The 18,479-nt window shown below is 40.4% G+C and overlaps 2 protein-coding genes across 3 annotated transcripts in view; both read right to left on the reverse strand.

Annotated features, from left to right (window-relative positions):
- Positions 1-18,479, reverse strand: part of LOC134820338 (GAS2-like protein pickled eggs) — a 53,597-nt gene that overhangs the window by 30,178 nt on the left and 4,940 nt on the right. The gene's annotated exons all lie outside the window — the stretch shown is intronic.
- On the reverse strand, positions 7,548-18,271 carry LOC134822116 (protein Wnt-5-like). 2 transcript variants are annotated; one of them, XM_063833022.1, is made up of 9 exons: positions 18,051-18,271; positions 17,198-17,289; positions 16,040-16,156; positions 13,881-14,000; positions 13,542-13,705; positions 13,135-13,233; positions 11,497-11,610; positions 8,545-8,702; positions 7,548-8,162 (listed from the first exon to the last, which is right to left on the reverse strand). In XM_063833022.1, exons 1-9 carry the CDS (start codon positions 18,128-18,130, stop codon positions 8,084-8,086), a joined length of 1,023 nt encoding a protein of 340 aa, XP_063689092.1. In that variant the 5' UTR covers positions 18,131-18,271; the 3' UTR covers positions 7,548-8,083. The 2 variants fall into 2 exon arrangements, with proteins under 2 accessions (XP_063689092.1, XP_063689085.1); XM_063833015.1 differs by having other exon boundaries at positions 13,881-14,009; positions 18,051-18,231.

An 18,479-nucleotide genomic window follows, 5' to 3' on the forward strand; every position in this document is an offset into this window, starting at 1 on the left:
ACCCCTCCACGCGAGGAGTCCTACCACCTAGGAACCAACTCAACTGTCTTCCAGGCCGATATCTTTGCCGTAGGCACAGCGGCAAAAATACTACGAGAATCTGGAACCAAAACTAGAAAAATCATCATAAACTGTGATAGCCAGGCGACAATAATGGGAATGAGCAATATCAAAGTCAAATCAAAAAGCACCAGCACAGCAATAAGTGGGCTGAACCAACTAGCAATGGACAATCAAGTCCTACTACGATGGATACCAGCTCATAAAGGCTATGATGGTAACGAAAAGGCAGACTCTCTTGCCAAAAAAGGCTCTGATAAATTGGACTCCGCCCAAGTGCTACTACCAATACCAAAAGTATTATGGAAGGGAGCCTTGCGGAGTATAAGTTATCGGAAAATGAGGGAAAGATGGAGAACGTTGCCCAACACTCACTTCAAACGAGTATGGAGACATAATAGTTCGCCCGATCAATCCCGAAACTTGGCAAAGAGAGCACAAGAACAGCGACACAATTCCTTACTGGACATTGTGAACTAAACTACCACATTAATAAGTTCAAGCCGACAACGGTCCCCAAAACTTGTCCATATTGTCTTATGGAAGAGGATACAATGAACCACTTTATTGGTCAGTGCCCGAAATGGTCTTACCAACGAGGAGGATACTTAGATTCCTTCTATCTTAGTGTGACAGACATAGTGGACAAGTTCTCACTACCAAGGATCATCGGCTTCATACAAGCAACAAAACGATTTACTAAATGCGGAGAAAACAAAGTTTAACTTTTTTTCTCGACTAATTAATTTTTACCGGGGTAAGCACAGGGCTCCAATGTTCTATCTTACAGTGGTCACGATCTTTCCATTAGTGATAATGACCACAGCCCCCTACGAAGAAGAAGATGTTATATAGTTATATACTTATATAATATATAGGTCGGAGACAATTCTGTTTGGTGCCTTACTTTGTAGTATAAGTTTTATAAATAATGAGGAGCCCCGCTGAACTTAGTGAACTAATAGTGTGAGGATGTTGGTGTGATGTTATATAGGTCGGAGTAAACAACCATTACATACCCGGACACGGCCGATAACGATTGTTAAACTCCAGATTCAATCATGAATCATACATAATCGTATCATGCTGTACTTTTCTCCGGATAGTCAATTATCGTGTTATTATGTTGGGCTCCTAGTTCCTGTTGGATCAATGTATTCTTCTGGTGACAAGGCAGGTTAACTTCTTTACAATATGCATTTACAAACAGACAAAAGTCAAAAGCAACGTGCAATTCAAAAAGTCAATACATAATCAAGCATGGAGTTCAATTATACTCGCTGTTTGGTGCGTACGATCAGCTCATTCGGGATCAGCAGATGGCAAATGGGATTAAAAGAAATAGTAAATACCATTATAAACATGAACAGAATCGAGAAGAATTTGATATCCTGTACGATTTTAATTTCATTTTCTCCAGTAAAGCCGGAAAATTTGAACTTTACTTCTGACAGAAAAAATTGGGATATTGCAACACGATCAAAACTTTAATTCTGTCAGAGAAAGATTCTGCAGTTACAAAATCCTGCAACATCACGCCACTGCAGGGGTCTGACGAATTACTAGAAAACCGAAAAATGAATTTAACTTGTGCTGTATTTCTCGTTTTATAAGTTTATACACTTCCTTAATTGTGTTTTCCCGGATATTGCTTTGTTTTATTGTGGATATGAGGTAACGTTTTTGCTAATCATTCATGCGATGTCAATATGGATATCATGACTTTAACAAAACAGCATGTTACTGAAAAACTTGAAGGATCTATAAAGCACTTCATGCAAATATACAGCTAGATCTGCAGTTACAGGCTTAAGATTAGATACGCTGCAGAATTAGCAGTGTCTCATAGAACGTTAATCAAAATTATAGTAACACAGTAAATTTAGATCAGCCGAGAGCTAAAGCTGTAAATATTTCTTTAATATCAAATTTGATTTTAAGACTTACAGGTCTGCCGTCATCTGCGTTACCTTAATTATGTACAACTTGATGAGTTTATTAATGGCATCCAAATAAAATATAAATTGCGCGATTAGGGCCAAAGTTTTTATTTCTTGCCTCACAACAATTATTTGACTCAATTTTGATCTCCTTTATATTAATCGTGATCGAACAATTGAAAAAAACTAGTTTCTTCCTGATGCGATTTGATCATAATGAACATTTTCAAACTATATGTTAATACGCTGATTGGAAAATAAGCGCCGCCGCCATTGCGTCGTCGCGTCAGAGGTAATTCGTGGATAGCCAAGTTTGCTGCAGAGACTGTTTAGTGTTTTTACGCAGCTAATTATTGAGCAATGTCTGCTTCCTTTTAGTTTTAACCCTGAGTGCTTTGCAATGCACCCTAGTTGTGCAATCTGTCTAAAAATATCATTACAATCCACGAATCGCAGTTTTGAAAAATAATTCAGCATTTCCATAATTACATATCAGATATTGATTATAGAATAGTTTTAAAAACAAAACATTAATTTTTTTGAAATTATGTAATTAATACAATTAGTAATTGTATTATACGTTGATTAGTAATTGTACTACACTAATCATCCATGGTCGGTAATTGTCAATTACTGACTATTGCCGATGTTTTCAGTCACCCAATTGAGCTAAAATCTTCGGAATTTTGTAAATATGCAAAAACGTGATCCGGAAATATGCTTTAAAAATAGGCAAATTTCCATAGGCGAATCGCAATTCGGCAACGAACAGCACAACCAGGTCCTACGCAAGCCTATGCAATAGAACGTTACTGATTGATTAATATTATATTAATATTACATAAAAAAACAATAAAGTTTGTGTCGCTGAGTGACTAATTATTTGAGAAAGTCAAGCATTTGTGTATGTGTGTGACGTTAATTTCATGGAGTTAAAACTTTTTGTATAACTGAGAACAGAGGTTAGAGGAACTACTGATAAGAGTATGATTAGACTGTGTTGCGTTATCAGTTGACTTTTTGCATCACTCTTCTAGATTATACGTAATAGGGTAACTTAGTTATAGAATAGGATTTTAGTTGTTGCAAGCATTGCACTAAGGTTTTAAGTTAGGTAAGTAGGCCACGAACTGTTGAGCAAACTGGGCTGGAAGCCCAAGCAATATGCAGTTCTGGTCTTGAGGCTATTTTACAATGTTTTATAACATGTGCTTGCAACTAGATCTTGAATGTCGCGTGCCCCACGGGGATTTGATTTATTCATACAATTTATTATATATTGGTTCCAAAGCCCTTATGGGTACCAGCAAAAACTGGTTTTCAAACAAACAGTTGAAGTACTAGTTCAACATGGTGCAGTTCATTTTCACCAGGTTAGACACTCAAAATTTCAATTTGTGTGTTGTAATTAGTCATTGCCGTTTTAAGCATGTAAACTTGGAATCATTCTCACAATTATTGTAATAAGAGTTTGTGTAACTTTAAATGTTGGTAAAAATATACTGCATCATGTTGAACTGGTAAGTAGTTCTGGGTAAAACCATGTCCGTCCTTGTGTACACCGCAAGTGCCTGCTACTGTAACATAAATTTCTTGTCAGAGAATTCGTGTCCTAGTTTCTGTTTTCAAACACTTACCGGAGCACATCAGGGCTGCCAGTCGTCAGAATAAATTTAATTTAGCTGTTAGTATGATTGTTATATTATTGTGGTGTTCGTAACCTACCTTCATTGTGTTTCTTTTGACTTTGTTATCATGCTCTGCTCTGGAAATTGTGATAGTACCTGTTTGATTTGTTAAAGAAACGATCTCCTTGTTGTTATGTTGCAGGATCAGAATGTTCGTGAGGAACAGTCACCAAAAGTGAGTTGCTTACCTGCTGTGTGTTTTCGTACTCTGGTCATCACTCAAGTTGCAAAGCTGCACTAAACGTATCGCAAAGAAAATTTCTATCTAAAAATTGTGTTAGTACAGTTTGATCAGTTAAGGTGAGGATTGCCTCGATCTTTCGGTTTCAGCCCTAGGTCAAGAGCTGTAGAACCGAAGAATCAAAATATATGTTGCTTGTTGCTCGCATTCTAAACAAAGCGCAAGCTGACGAGTAATATCGCAAATATTTGATTTTGAGTTATTTGATGAAGCCTTAATAATTGATAGTAGGTTAATCAGAATGTTTGATAATGAATACTTATATTCATCATAGTTACCACAAACCACCAGATTTTATAATTTCTCCCAAAATTAGCCGTTACGTAATGGGGGATATTTTAGCGTGAGCGGATCAGTTAAGTCATCACTGCAACATGATGTCAAGCGTCAACTTGCCACACAACATTTGGTCTTACTTTAGGCTATGATGCATGATTGATCATTATAAAACTGCATTTTAGAAAAATTATGCAATGAATTTGCGATAAAATAGCAAACATTTTAATAACACGTTATTCGATTCAATACCTTTATGTCTTACTTTACAAATTTACCATTTTCAACCCCTTTTTTAATACAAATTTAACTACCAAACTGTATTCCCTAATTTGAATACCACCCTCTAAATGTTCGATAATTGTCACTATCCAGCGCTAGTTGTCGCCATCCAGCGCTAGTCGTCGCCATCCAGCGCTAGTTGTCGCCATCCAGCGCTGGTTGTCGCCATCCAGCGCTAGTTGTCGCCATCCAGTGCTAGTTGTCGCCATCCAGCGCTAGTTGTCGCTATCCAGCGCTAGTTGTCGCCATCCAGCGCTAATTGTCGCTATCCAGCGCTAGTTGTCGCTGGCTATGCGACACTGTCGCACGCGACAATTATCGAACATATATATCTTGAGAAAGGAGTTGGGCAAATACCCATACAAAATTCAGATGTTGCAAGAACAGACGGCAGCCAACAAGCAGCAAAGAGTGGACTTTGCCAAGCAATTTGCTAGAAAAATTGAGTCTGATCAAAACTTTTTGAACAACCTTATTGTCTCCGATGAAGCTCACTTCCAACTATCAGGGTGGGTTAATACTCAGAATGCCCGAATCTGGTCAGATAAGCAACCCTATGCCACCGTGGAAGGTCCAAAAACCAAAGAAAAAGTGACTGTTTGGATGGGCCTCAGTTACCATGGTGTCTTCGGACCCCACTTTTTCGAGAATGAAGAAGAGAAGGCAGAGACGATAAGGACAGCAAATTACATTGCTATGTTGCGTGGAAAAGTTATCCCAGTACTTAAAAGGAAAAAATACTTGATTCCTGTATATTCCAACAAGACGGGCCACTCCACACTGTTCGCACGAAAGTTTGGCTTGGCTGAAGGAGCATTTTGGGGAAAGACTGATATCGAGGAAAGCTGAGTTCAGCTGGCCTCCCTACAGCCCTGACCTGAATCCGGCCGATTTCTTTTTGTGGGGCTATCTGAAAGAACGTGTCTATTCAGACCTAGTCCCACAAACAGTAGATGAGCTAAAAAACAATATCAGAAGGGAGGCTAAAAAGTTAAAAATTTACATGGTAAAACGTGCAATAGACAATATGCTTCCGAGGGTTCAAAACCTTCTATGCAGAAAGGGGGCTTGGTTCGAAAAATTGTTAAAATATTAGATTTATTTTTGTTATGTATTTTGAAATGTAATAATTTGTCTACAATTTAAAACAAAAATTAGACCGTTTGTCTCATTTTTTAGATTTTGAGAGCCATTCAAAATTTGGACACGAGTCTTGCAACACCCTGTATTTTGCGCTGGCCAGCGTTATCCAGCGCTGGATAGCGACAACTAGCGCTGGATGGCGACAACTAGCGCTGGATAGCGCTAGTTGTCGCCATCCAGCGCTAGTTGTCGCGTTTTGACTATCGCAAAAGAACCTCAAAATGAGTTAATACGAAGGTCGATTTCTCGGTTATTTTTGAGCTTTCATTCAGAAAATAATTCGGGACCTTCAAAGGGGGGTAACAAGAAGGCGTTACAAGTGTTACAAGCCTTCGATAATACAAAATTTGCATCACATCTTCAACCTGCTGAATAGAGGCGCCACCTAAAACGTAAACAAACAATCATCACCTCTTTGACCTGCTTAATAGAGGCGCCACCAAAACGTAAACAAACAATGATCACCTCCCCGCCAGTATCCACATCTATAGTATACTACATGATATAGAATTGGAGAATTAATAAGCGCTATTTTGATAATTACGGGTGCTGATCTCAATTAAAGAATTAAGAGTCAAGGTACACAACCCCCTCAAGGTACACAACCCCCTCAAGGTACACAACCCCCTCAAGGTACACAACCCCCTCAAGGTACACAACCCCCTCAAGGTACACAACCCCCTCAAGGTACACAACCCCCTCAAGGTACACAACCCCCTCAAGGTACACAACCCCTTCAAGGTACACAACCCCCTCAAGGTACACAACCCCTTCAAGGTACACAACCCCCTCAAGGTACACAACCCCCTCAAGGTACACAACCCCCTCAAGGTACACAACCCCCTCAAGGTACACAACCCCCTCAAGGTACACAACCCCCTCAAGGTACACAACCCCTTCAAGGTACACAACCCCCTCAAGGTACACAACCCCTTCAAGGTACACAACCCCCTCAAGGTACACAACCCCCTCAAGGTACACAACCCCCTCAAGGTACACAACCCCCTCAAGGTACACAACCCCCTCAAGGTACACAACCCCCTCAAGGTACACAACCCCCTCAAGGTACACAACCCCCTCAAGGTACACAACCCCCTCAAGGTACACAACCCCCTCAAGGTACACAACCCCTTCAAGGTACACAACCCCTTCAAGGTACACAACCCCCTCAAGGTACACAACCCCCTCAAGGTACACAACCCCCTCAAGGTACACAACCCCCTCAAGGTACACAACCCCCTCAAGGTACACAACCCCCTCAAGGTACACAACCCCTTCAAGGTACACAACCCCCTCAAGGTACACAACCCCCTCAAGGTACACAACCCCCTCAAGGTACACAACCCCCTCAAGGTACACAACCCCCTCAAGGTACACAACCCCCTCAAGGTACACAACCCCCTCAAGGTACACAACCCCCTCAAGGTACACAACCCCCTCAAGGTACACAACCCCCTCAAGGTACACAACCCCCCTAAGATCACAACTGGAACGAGTACCAAATACCAGTGAGTGGTGTTTCACCACCCACTGTTTGTGGCCCAGTACCTGACATCTGTTATTTTGTTTTTCAATTGCTATGGTGCTCATGAGTCCTCATATCATGAATTGTCTATCTCAATTAAAAATGAACTTGTAATAAAAATTTGCATAAGCTTTGAACTTTCTGCAGAGTCGATTAGATATACATGTACATCTGACATCTGGAAATGGATATTCATATTTCGTATTACCGTATCAGTGATTTTTAATTTGATCCTATTAAATATAATTATATATGCACTATGCAGCCTGTTGAAGTCAAATTTTCAAATTTTATACTTTGTTTAATTTTAGACATTTTTTTAGTATTTCAGTGTTAATTCATTAAAGTGATAATTTTATAGTTTTATATTATAATCATTGAAAAGTATTTTTAGAAATTGAAGGTGAAAACAAATATAAATATTTTTGTGGTAAAATTCTCATCATAGATAGCAAATAATTTCAAACGCATGATAAATATCAACGACGAAAATAGTGACTTCGGAATTTGAGCAGCTGATAGTAACGACCAAATCACACCAAAACCGACAATTTTAAAATCAGTCAAACAAAATTTCTTGGCATCATTAAATGGTTCCTTCATCATTTTGACAAACATACCAGCAATTACCGATGAATTTGTGAATCTCTTATAAATGCTGTCATACAATTATTCGATCGGAAATCAATCTCAGATATAAGATCATCAGTCCGACATATTATCACGGCACATATTCTTCATATCATCTACATGAGTCATAATATATTCTTCACATCATCTACATGAGTCATAATATGTTCTTCACATCATCTACATGAGTCATAATATGTTCTTCATATCATGTACATGACTCGTACATGAGTTTCACGTTTTTCCACAGTGGCTCCACAGCTAAGATGAGAAGTACGGACTCGTTTTAGGAGATGTACTAACTGTTGCAGTTGTAGGTGTAGTAAACGTTGGTGCAGTTCTGACACACAACCTCACAGCACCACTGGAACTGGCACCTGAGTAATTAAAAAGAGGAGTTTTAAGAGTTGCATTTTATAGCATTTTATAACATTTGTATAAGTTGCAGTAAATTCCGCAAGATATCACATCCTGGTTTCTATAATTGTGAAATTCTTGAGAGTCGAGTGAGATCACGATTTTGTCTGAGTCATGAATCAATGGCGTGAGTCGGATGTCAATGGCGAGAAGTTCTAATACGGATATTTTAAAAAAGATACTTGTTTGAGCTTGTTTTTTAACCAGGTTGTTTGGTTGCTTAGAAATAGAAACTTTAGTCGTGTGTCACTGTAGTTTTTAAGCAGTTCAGATATTGTAATAGACACGGACAATAAACGTACTTATCAGACAATAAATATCATTAACCAAATGTTCGCTTACTTGCAAGGGATGGTCTCCTCTATACGTTGAGCTGTGTAACCTCTCCCGCAACAAAGCGAGCTGCACGTCTCAGAGAGGTGGGTCGGGATCGTGGTGTTGTCTGGTTGGGGGAGGCACGGCCTTCCTTCCGTTCCTGATATACCTAGCGTTCTGTTCCTCTGGGGAGATTAATTATGTTAATATTTCAATAACTCTATCCCTGCAAGTCGACTGTTTCAAATTAATAATCTTCTGTTGAAAACCTATGTTCTACACAGGTTTAAAATGTTGAAGTAGTATTAAGAGTCGCCATTAAGAATACAAGGAATACAAGGAATTATGAATGATACAATTTTAATTGTAATTATGAAAATAAAATGTGTACAATCAAATAAGATCTCAAGACGAAAGGCTGGCAAAGAAGTAGTTGAAGTTATAATACAGATATATTTTCTGTTTAGGCTCCCTTGTACTTGTAGGCAGCTCTGGAGCTACGGGCCATCTTCTCCAGGGATTTAAGTTGGCAGTTCAGCTTGGCTCTGGTTTCGAAGTCCATCCCTTCCAAACATTCAGCGACCAATTCTTTGATAGGAATATCTGTCTCAGCTGCTTTCCTTTTTAGGATTTGCTTTACCAAATGGACCTGTGTTTCTGCGTACTGGACGTCATGAGTAGGATGGGCAGGGGTAGGAGAGATGAGCTGCCTGTTCTGTAGGATAATGCGAGCTTTGCACCCTTGGGAATGTAGAACACACTTCATGTAGGTCTTCGTGTTTCTGGATCTCTCCATTACGAATCTGTAGCCGTTGAGGATAACGTTTTCTTTGCCGGATATTCTCCCAGGAACGAATAATAGTGGAGTAGGATTAGTGTCAGATGTTGCCATGTTGAAAGGAGATTAACTGATAAAAGATGCTCTGATTCTAACACCTCACCATTTATACTGTAAACTGTAGTGAAACGAGACCCCTCATTCGCACGCTTGTTATCTCTGATCAAGCGATGTGATCTTCTGTGCTTCTCAGTGATTTTTAACTGATATAACCCGTTTTAGGATCATGTCTCCTTAGGATCACGTCCCTTTTTCACTTACTTCTCACAAATAGATATTTATTATTATTTCATTACACCCCATTAGGGGATTATGATATATCAATCCACACGCGCTACTCGACTTATTGTCACAGTCCACAAGCACTACTCGACTTACTGTCACAGTCCACACGCACTACTCGACTTACTGTCACAGTCCACAAGCACTACTCGACTTACTGTCACAGTCCACACGCACTACTCGACTTACTGTCACAGTCCACACGCACTACTCGACTTACTACACGCACTACTCGACTTACTGTCACAGTCCACAAGCACTACTCGACTTACTGTCACAGTCCACACGCACTACTAGACTTACTACACGCACTACTAGACTTACTGTCACAGTCCACAAGCACTACTCGACTTACTATCACAGTCTACACGCACTACTCGACTTACTGTCACAGTCCACACGCACTACTCGACTTACTGTCACAGTCCACACGCACTACTCTACTTACTGTCACAGTCCACACGCACTACTCGACTTACTGTCACAGTCCACACGCACTACTCGACTTACTGTCACAGTCTACACGCACTACTCGACTTACTGTCACAGTCCACACGCACTACTCGACTTACTGTCACAGTCCACACGCACTACTCGACTTACTGTCACAGTCCACACGCACTACTCGACTTACTGTCACAGTCCACACGCACTACTCTACTTACTGTCACAGTCTACACGCACTACTCTACTTACTGTCACAGTCTACACGCACTACTCAACTTACTGTCACAGTCCACACGCACTACTCAACTTACTGTCACAGTCCACACGCACTACTCGACTTACTGTCACAGTCCACACGCACTACTCGACTTACTGTCACAGTCCACACGCACTACTCGACTTACTGTCACAGTCTACACGCACTACTCGACTTACTGTCACAGTCCACACGCACTACTCGACTTACTGTCACAGTCCACACGCACTACTCGACTTACTGTCACAGTCCACACGCACTACTCGACTTACTGTCACAGTCCACACGCACTACTCGACTTACTGTCACAGTCCACACGCACAACTCTACTTACTGTCACAGTCTACACGCGCTACTCGACTTACTGTCACAGTCCACACGCACTACTCGACTTACTGTCACAGCCCACACGCACTACTCGACTTACTGTCACAGTCCACACGCACTACTCGACTTACTGTCACAGTCTACACGCACTACTCGACTTACTGTCACAGTCCACACGCACTACTCGACTTACTGTCACAGCCCACACGCACTACTCGACTTACTGTCACAGTCCACACGCACTACTCGACTTAATACTGTCACAGTCCACACGCACTACTCGACTTACTGTCACAGTCTACACGCACTACTCGACTTACTGTCACAGTCCACATGCACTACTCGACTTACTGTCACAGTCCACACGCACTACTCGACTTACTGTCACAGTCCACACGCACTACTCGACTTACTGTCACAGTCCACACGCACTACTTGACTTACTGTTACAGTCCACACGCACTACTCGACTTACTGTCACAGTTCACACTCACTACTCGACTTACTGTCACAGTTCACACTCACTACTCGACTTACTGTCACAGTCCACACGCACTACTTGACTTACTGTCACAGTCCACACGCACTACTCGACTTAGTCTTACTGTCACAGTTCACACTCACTACTCGACTTACTGCGCCACTTCATTTTTAGGACTTCCTATTTATCGTGAATACCATATGTCTGTGATTTCAGAGGTTTAGCCACCAATTTTAGGTCCGGATGATCTTTAAAACGGTTTTAAAAAAATCATAAAATCAAATATAAGCTTAATACTAATATTGATATAGATAATCATTGAAGAATTTAGTCGATATCTTTACTTACAGTACAAAAGTCAGGTGACTCGTCGATGAAAGCAAGTTTGGTAGATTTAGTTGGCGAGAATACTGATCTGACCTTTACTGCTTCCTTGTATCGCTTGTACAGCTGTCGACCTATCTGAGGTACATCGTGTCACTAAACTAACACGTGATGCCCATATAAGGAGCTAAACTCAAATCTCCATTAATATCAGGAAGTTTGTGGGATTGAAAAGTACAAGCTCGTACTTCTCCGCATTTTCCGGGAAATACAGCCGTTAATTGGGTTTCGTTTGAGGTTTATCTGGCTGTTCTCATGGCAAGTTGCAGACATGTTGTGGTTTACAAATCAATGAAATTAAAGAAACTTCAGCTACATCTGTAACATCCATTAATGGTGTCTGATGTGCTCCTGTCAAATGGCTGGTTTCAACGGGACCAGGTAAGGGGTAAGACCCCTTTAAAGTTGAGTGTAGTACACACCTTACCTCTTGAAAGGAAAGGGATAAGGCCCCTTTAAAGTTGAGTGTCGTACACACCTTACCTCTTGAATGGTAAGGGGTAAGGCCCCTTTAAAGTTGAGTGTAGTACATACCTTACCTTTTGAAAAGTAAGGGGTAAGGCCCCTTTAAAGTTGAGTGTAGTACATACCTTACCTTTTGAAAGGTAAGGGATAAGGCCCCTTTAAAGTTGAGTGTCGTACACACCTTACCTCTTGAATGGTAAGGGGTAAGACCCCTTTAAATTTGAGAGTAGTACATACCTTACCTTTTGAAAAGTAAGGGGTAACGCCCCATTAAAGTAGAGTGTAGTACATACCTTACCTCTAGAAAGGTCAAGGGTAAGACCCCTTTAAAATTGAGTGTAGTACATACATTACCTCTTGAAAGTTAAGGGTTAAGGCCCCTTAAAAGTTGAGTGTCGTACATACCTTACCTCTTGAAAGGAAAGGGGTAAGGCCCCTTTAAAGTTGAGTGTCGTACACACCTTACCTCTTGAATGGTAAGGGGTAAGGCCCCTTTAAAGTTGAGTGTAGTACATACCTTACCTCTTGAATGGTAAGGGATAAGGCCCCTTTAAAGTTGAGTGTAGTACATACCTTACCTCTTGAAAGGTAAGGGGTAAGACCCTTTAAAGTTGAGTGTAGTACATACCTTACCTCTTGAAAGGTAAAAGGGAAGGCCCCTTTAACGTTGAGTGTAGTACATACCTTACCTCTTGAAAGGTAAAAGGGAAGGCCCCTTTAAAGTTGAGTGCAGTACATACCTTACCTCTTGAAAGGTAAAAGGGAAGGCCCCTTTAACGTTGAGTGTAGTACATACCTTACCTCTTGAAAGGTAAGAGGGAAGGCCCCTTTAAAGTTGAGTGCAGTACATACCTTACCTCTTGAAAGGTAAGGGGTAAGACCCCTTTAAAGTTGAGTGTAGTACATACCTTACCTCTTGAAAGGTAAGGGGTAAGGCCCCTTTAAAGTTGAGCGTAGTACATACCTTACCTTTTGAAAGGTAAAGAGTAATGCCCCATTAAAGTAGAGTGTAGCACATACCTTACCTCTAGAAAGGTAAAGGGTAAGACCCCTTTAAAATTGAGTGTAGTACATACCTTACCTCTTGAAAGGTAAGGGTTAAGACCCCTTTAAAGTTGAGTGCAGTACATACCTTACCTCTTGAAAGGGGGCCACCTGTTTGTAACAGATGTAGGTGGTGCAAGATCCCGACATTCCGTAACACGTGCATTTCGTCCGGGCTGTCATGTCCACCATCTGAGAAAGCAAGTGTTATCTGAGGAAGCAAGTGTTATCTGAGGAAGCAAGAGTTATCTGAGGAAGCAAGTGTTATTTGAGGAAGCAATTGTTATCTGAGGAAGCAAGTGTTATCAAAAGGGATCTAGTTCAGTACAAATAAACCTTTGTTTGTTTGTATTAATCATCATTCTCGTATTCTGTTATTTTGGTGCGCTCTGGAACTTATGATATTTATATAGTGAACGACAGAATTTGTTACTTTCACAAAACCGCGAAATTTCGGCCGTTTCCCATACGGTAAAATGGACCCAAAGATTTATAGCTACCTGTCTTCCCGCGTTGTTGTTGTGGATATTAACCGCGGACCTGATGAGCTCCTCCTTGGTTCTGTGAACTGAAATCCCTGGCGGAGAGTGGGTGTTCTGGGGACTGTCTAGATACTGCCTTGCAAACAGGATCCCATACCTGATGTTATCGTCACACGCCGAACCTGTGATGAGCAAGATTGGTTACCCTCCGCAAGCAATTGCAACACTATTAATACTTATAACATTGATCAACAGTCCGTATTTGCCGTCCATGGTAATAGCGATTGCATAAATCCTTTTCTGTCCTTTTGCAAGGGGTCTCAAAGGGTTAATACGGTTGAAATAACTGTAACTTACTGTATTCGTTATTAACACCACAGCCACAAGATCTGATGTTTCCATCCGCACAAGCTTGTGCTATTTGGTGGACTATCGCTGCTGACCCTATTGCAGTCACGTAGCTCGTTTCCTTGGTCACTGAAATACCTCCAGGATTAGATTTACTCGGTGTCATGGTAACTTACAGACTTGCACGTGACACTGATGTCTGATATGTTTTAGGTATGGGGGCATTGGGGGGCCTTGTTCTAAGGTAATCATCTTTAGTTGCTTGTTTTTCTTGAAGAACAATGTAAGTTTCTTAGAACATGTAGGTCATTTCCCATTAACAATATAGATAGACAGGTTGAAATCCAGTTCGGGAGACAGAGTATCTCAGTGTTAGTAAACTCAACTAACAAGGAGCCTAATATTAAAGTTTGCACGAATATCTTACTCCTTATAATGCACTGTAAAGTAGCTGTATTTATATATTTATGTCTATATCCGCTTGCTTTATCCGAAATCAACTTTATGGAAGGCGCGAAATGGAGTGTTCAAGCCCCGGCTGGGTGGTTTGAATTATTTTTACTGTCTCAAAAATCAAAACAGACTTCTATTTTCAAAGCAAGACTAATAGTCCGCAAGACGGGCATACCGTTAGTATATCTAATTCATTTCATAATAAAAACGTTTGGGTGATGAGAGGAGAAATTTTGGGGTCTGGTGAGAGTTTAGTAGGTCTGGACAATGAAATGTGGGTGGAACTCTGCCACAACAACCTGTAACACACTACCTCGAATCGAGCGTGAATTATAGGTCATCGCCAGTATTTTTCAGTTAATAATTCAATATATAGCTACTTTTCCGTTCAAATTCACTGTCCCTATGTACAGTATAAAACTACCTATTTTCATTACAGTGACAAGTAGATATACGTTGCACGATTATTTTAGGGCTCGGTCTCGGAAGTGAGAGTGACAGTTGGCTGCTAGAAAGAGCAGTATGTAATGAGGTAATCTGGCCCACTCTCCCTCTCTCAGCTCTGTCGGCTGTCACTAAATCAAAGATTTGGAGATCGTTAAGATCCCGGAAGTTGCACTTGTTCTTGTCCGTTCAATTTGTCGACGGATTCTTTGTAAGCTCATATTTTATAATAGCTGTTAACGATATGTAGGCTGACTGTTAAACAGTTGCAACATGTAATAAAGGATGTTCACAGAGACACTGGTGTTATGAACTCGAGTTGATAATATTTTACTTTAGTCTCTATTAACGTTTTAGTGATTGCATTATTAACCATTAACACTTGAGGTGGTGGCATTTAGGATCGAATCACAAAACGAATGATCTCCGTTACTCGAGTGTCGGCGGAATTTGTGGAAACCATATCTTATAAAGTTGTATCTCAAAAAGTCACGATTATGGGAATAAGTCGTTCATCGAATCTTTTTAGAAATACAATCGGGAGTTTATTGGAATTGTATGAGTGCATGAATACACAATTTCTTTCTGCGTTTACAATTAATGAAACCCGCATTATAGAATAAAACCTAACGGTTCATTCCATTTCAAGAGAAACGCACAGCCATGGAATAACTCTGGGCGCCGTCTTGATTTTTTGAACATTTAGTTCTCGATATCGAGAGATTTAATTTCGTATTTTTGTATGCTATAATGCCATTACCAAACAGTTGCGCGACGCCAATGTGACCTCTCAAAATTGTCAAATTAGTGATCTATATTTTGGGGTGGCTCCCCGGAGTAAAATTAATCATGATTCCCGCTCTGCAGTGTCACTAATCGCTCAAACTCTGGGAATGCTATAGTTGGGGAGGGTATGAGGAGTTTTAGGCAAATTCAGTGAATCACATTAGAATTTTACTGATGGGCAGTTAGAGGAAGCATCTGAACTTTGATAATGTTAGAGCAATCAGCCATCCCCCTACAACTAGAAAGGAGATTGTGAAATAATGCTGTTATTACATACCGTAGCGAGGAGAACAGGTAATTTCTATGTAAATAAAATTTAGCAAAAATATCCAAATTTTTGATGAGCAGAGAGGCCGAGTTGATATCTCGCATTCCAAAATCAGTCGAGTAGAGCTAAATACAGGGTGTACCATAGAAAGTGTGACTTTTTTGAGAAATGATACAAAATATTATGAAGAAGCAGTATGTAATATACTGAAACTTACTAGCATTGAGGCTGAGGACGTTGTTGACGGAACAGTTCCAGGGGTTGTACTGAAACTCAGTTCTGCACTGTTGGTGAGCCATGCTTGCTGCTGTTATCAACTTCGACCTCGTTTCTCCTGTAAAACAATAACTTTTAGTTACACCAAAACTACAAGTACCTGCAGTGTGATCCAAAGTTTCGCGAGTCCAGGAGACTTTATTATATGTTTTGTCAAACTGTTTCTATTGTAGTAATTTTCACCTGCCATGATTCAAAAACCTCCTCATAAAACTAGTAGTAAGTTATCACCAATTCTGCGGGGTTTCAATGGTTCAGAGGTTAACTGTCTGCTTACTTGTTAAGATAACTTCGCGGAACTGAGTGAGCTGTTATAGACTGCGGGGCAGATAACAAGTACTTGTGAAGTAACCTAGTAACCTAGTAACCTAGTAACCTAGTAACCTAGTAACCTAGTAACCTAGTAACCTAGTAACCTAGTAACCTAGTAACCTAGTAACCTAGTAACCTAGTAACCTAGTAACTAGATAACTTCGCGGAACTGAGTGAGCTGTTATAGACTGTCAAAGCGAGGCAGATAACAAGTACTTGTGAAGGCGGAAGAAAGTACTTGTTTCCGCCTTCACAAGAAGAAATCAAAACAAATACGGGCAATGGTTCTGGACTTGTCAAATACTTACATCATTCATGCAGCATTCAGCAGCCAGCACTATGAAAACATGTCACAGTCTACACGTTATTCTAAATAAACTGTAATTCATTTAAAGAAATATGTGTACATTTTCACCTGCCGATAGTTCTTCGGACGAAGTGAAATCAATAAAATCGCAGCCACGCACCAAGACCTCGCAGTGACTGGGCCGAACACGAACACGAAACCAAAGCCCAAAACTTAATCATACGCGGAAAGGGGTTAAAATTTAAATTTAAAGGGGTGTCAACTTTGAAGAGTCTGTTCCCCATGTCTTTAAAATTAAATGTTAGTTCCAATGTTAATTTCAAGGCCATTTTTTATAATTTGTTACAATTCATAGCAATCCAGACGCGATCGGAGTTGCAGATATTTACAATAATTATATATTATATTGTCTTCAGCCGAAAGTTAGCCTCATTTACTTAAACTTAGTCATCGGCCAATGAAGAAACATGTGCTACTCACTCTGCTGGTTACAAAGTCCCCTCTGATAGCTGTTCAGATCTGTAAGTTCTTCACACGGGGACTTCCCCTTGTCGCCCTGCAGTCCCTCGATCCTGGTCATTTTAATTAGTTATCTAATTTATTAATTAGTATATATATACTATATGAGCAGTCTCTCGATCCTGGTCATTTTAATTATCAGTCTAGAGTAGAATTTAAGCGGCTACGTTACCGGTTACTATGATAAAGGGGATTAGATCGAAATGAATTTAAACGAAGAACAGTATGTTTTCCCTTTCTAGTGTTTTGGTTCGTTTATGGTTTTGGCGAAAATTGACAAAGTCCAATTTGGTATTATTTGTTTTTGTTTCTGCAAATGCTCATGTTTAGGTTATTTTTTAATAATTTTCAATCTTGGCCGTAATCGCGAAATTAAAATTGGGATAGGCTCTGACGATAAGAATTGTTATTTTTGGTAACTGTGAATTATATAGTCATTACTGATAACTTATGAACGGCGCCTCCGTTCTTAAAATATCCCAAATCCAAGATGGCGATAATATCTGCAAAATGCTTATCACAACTTCAAAAGGTATGATTTAAGAAGCGGGAAGTAATAACAAACAAAGATTTTGCACGGAACATTTCGCCAGACTTTGCAGCGCTTTTGCCTAATTTTCACAGCTTTTCTTTGTACCGTTTCTCAAAAGACATAATTTAATGACTGTGATACATGGCATAGTGGTAATAGAAAAACGTGATCTTATGTTTTTATTCTCCTACCGATTTGCGAATTCTGCAAATTCTGCAACAGAAATAGAAAATAACGCCAGAAGATACTATCTAAATATGAAAAATATGTTTTTATACTTACAACCAGGGCTTAGCCAGGTATCGCGCGATGGTGATCCCAGTCACTTGTATACAGAGGAAAACTAATAAAAGTTGAGGCATATGCCCATCGCAAAAATTAGCACATTAATGTTTCAAACTATATTTAAATTAAATCAGAGCATAATGTATCGGCAAATGGCAGATGTATTACTGGTTGGGAGAGAGACTGAGCGAGAAGGCGCTCTGCAACTGGGAGACGGCGCGGGCTTGTCTGATTGGAGGAAAATCTTCTATCACGTGACCCAGCACGTGATCCGTCACGCGTGAGCCGTCACGCACTGTGCCACAGATCTAACGTGAGCCTCGGACCTGCTCGGACCGGATACTGCTGTCTGTGCCACTGCAAATACAGAGCAACCGGGCAGGGTGGGAGCAGTTGGGGGACAACTTTGACGGACATTCAGGTATC

Source organism: Bolinopsis microptera, chromosome 1 (genome assembly GCF_026151205.1).
Source record: "Bolinopsis microptera isolate Bmic1 chromosome 1, MBARI_Bmic_1.0, whole genome shotgun sequence".
In the NCBI taxonomy this organism is placed as follows: Eukaryota; Metazoa; Ctenophora; class Tentaculata; order Lobata; family Bolinopsidae; genus Bolinopsis; species Bolinopsis microptera.